General features: G+C 38.6%; 1 protein-coding gene across 1 annotated transcript; it reads left to right on the top strand.

The window, feature by feature from the left end:
• The first annotated feature begins 968 nt into the window (after window positions 1-968).
• LOC110932947 (factor of DNA methylation 5-like) lies at window positions 969-1,464 on the top strand. Its single transcript, XM_035989210.1, has 2 exons — window positions 969-1,223; window positions 1,329-1,464. Exons 1-2 carry the CDS (start codon window positions 969-971, stop codon window positions 1,437-1,439), a joined length of 366 nt encoding a protein of 121 aa, XP_035845103.1. The 3' UTR covers window positions 1,440-1,464.
• Window positions 1,465-1,720: the final 256 nt, after the last annotated feature.

Below are 1,720 nucleotides of genomic sequence, written 5' to 3'. Positions count from 1 at the left end.
TGCTAATTGTGTTTCGTGCAAAAAGTTTGTCACTAAGAGTCTGTATGAATTAAATGGAGTAACAGTATGTAATGTGATGCACATGTATGTATGTAACCTAAATCAGCAAGCAGTTTAAATTAATAGTTGTAACTAAGCACAGTCATTAAGCATAAATCAGTATGTAATGAGAAAGCTTTTGGAGCAGAAAATCCATCTGGTTCAAGTAGTATTTATGCATGGCTAGCTCGTGCAAATGATTTTGAATCACAAGGGCCAATAGGAGACTACCTTCGCATGAACAGGGATCTGAAGACGGTATCGGAAGTTGAGCAAGAAGTTGCAAAAACCAGAAAACGACCATTGATTGAATTAGCGACTGAGATCGACATGAGGAATGAAAATCTTGATGAGTAGCAAAGCAAGTGTAATCAGAAAACCATGTCTTTAAGTAGGACGATGGAAGAAATAAATAGCATTCAACAAGATTTCCGCGAAGGTTTGTTAATTGTTACCCCCTCTTCTTTTCTCTATGTACTTTCCCAAACAGACAAGTTTGCTATGCATTATATTTGTGTTCTCTCGTGCATTTCTTTGTCACTTTTGCATAAAATAGGTAACAAAATTTTGGCCTGAGTGCCATGTCAGAAAATTACTACATGGCCAAATTACTACACATCATCATGTTTGAGACCAATATTTTTTAACGCTTTTGAGGGTATTTTTGAAAGAATATAAACATGGTTACCCAACACAGAAATTAGATAAAACATCGTTACCTTTTTATGCAATAATCCTGTTAAATGAATACCTATTTGCATGGTTGCAAAAGTCGCTAGCCGCTCCCTAGTCGGATTCGGGAGTACTCGGCTTAGGCGGAGATTACTCGGGGAGTAATTGGCCTGGGAGACCAGTACTCGTGCCTCGGCAGCCTACCTTGTAGCGAGTACTCGGGGAATACTCGGAGCCTAGGCGAGACTTTTACAACCATGCCTATTTGCGTGGAGTTCCATTGTTACAAGGTTGAGATTTTGCTAACATGGAAGTATTGTTCTTCTTCAGTGAGAAGAAAACTGCAGGTCCTTGAACAGGAGCGTGTCAATGCATTATTAGATGAACGAGAAAGGGCCCATGCTGATGTGGACAAACTAAGGAAAGAACATGAATTACGGAGCAAAGAAGTTAGTAAGCAAGTAGCCCGAACAGAACGTGAGAAACAAAGATTAGATAAGGAGAAAAGAAAGGTATTTATTATACACAAACACCATACACACACACACACATATCTATATATATCCACATTTTGCTATTATCATATTGTGTTATTTATATTCTGTTTATGAATCCAGATTGACATGGGAAAGAGTTCTCTGAATATGGCCTCCATAGAGCAGAAAAAAGGCGATGAGGATCTCTTAAGGCTGATTGAAGAGCAAAGGGTAATTTACAATTTTGCCTAAAGTTACCCGTTTGATGAGACCCCATTTAGCCACCTCTAGTCTTGGTACTTTTTAATTTACTATTATGATTTACTACAGTTATATCACAGAGAGAGAAGGAGGAGGCGTTGAAGATAGTACTTGAGTTAGAGAGACAACTAGATGCCAAACAGAAACTAGAGATGGAAATTGTGGAATTAAAAGGGAAAGTGAAGGTGATAAAACTTATGGCCGATGAAGATGATACCGCGGTTCAGGGGCAGATAAAAAAGTTGAACGATGAGCTGGAAGCAAAGGTAGAG

Source organism: Helianthus annuus, chromosome 4 (assembly GCF_002127325.2).
Source record: "Helianthus annuus cultivar XRQ/B chromosome 4, HanXRQr2.0-SUNRISE, whole genome shotgun sequence".
NCBI lineage: Eukaryota > Viridiplantae > Streptophyta > Magnoliopsida > Asterales > Asteraceae > Helianthus > Helianthus annuus.
The sequence above is the reverse complement of the archived record's forward strand: the minus strand, read 5'-3'. Positions and strand labels throughout refer to the sequence as shown.

What these genes read in the sequence shown, in the direction of transcription:
- LOC110932947 (XM_035989210.1), top strand. Translation starts at nt 969, where the DNA reads ATGCCTATTTGCGTGGAGTTCCATTGTTACAAGGTTGAGATTTTGCTA. An exon ending in TAGATAAGGAGAAAAGAAAG is followed by an intron (nt 1,224 to 1,328) that starts GTATTTATTATA and finishes TTATGAATCCAG; the next exon opens with ATTGACATGGGAAAGAGTTC.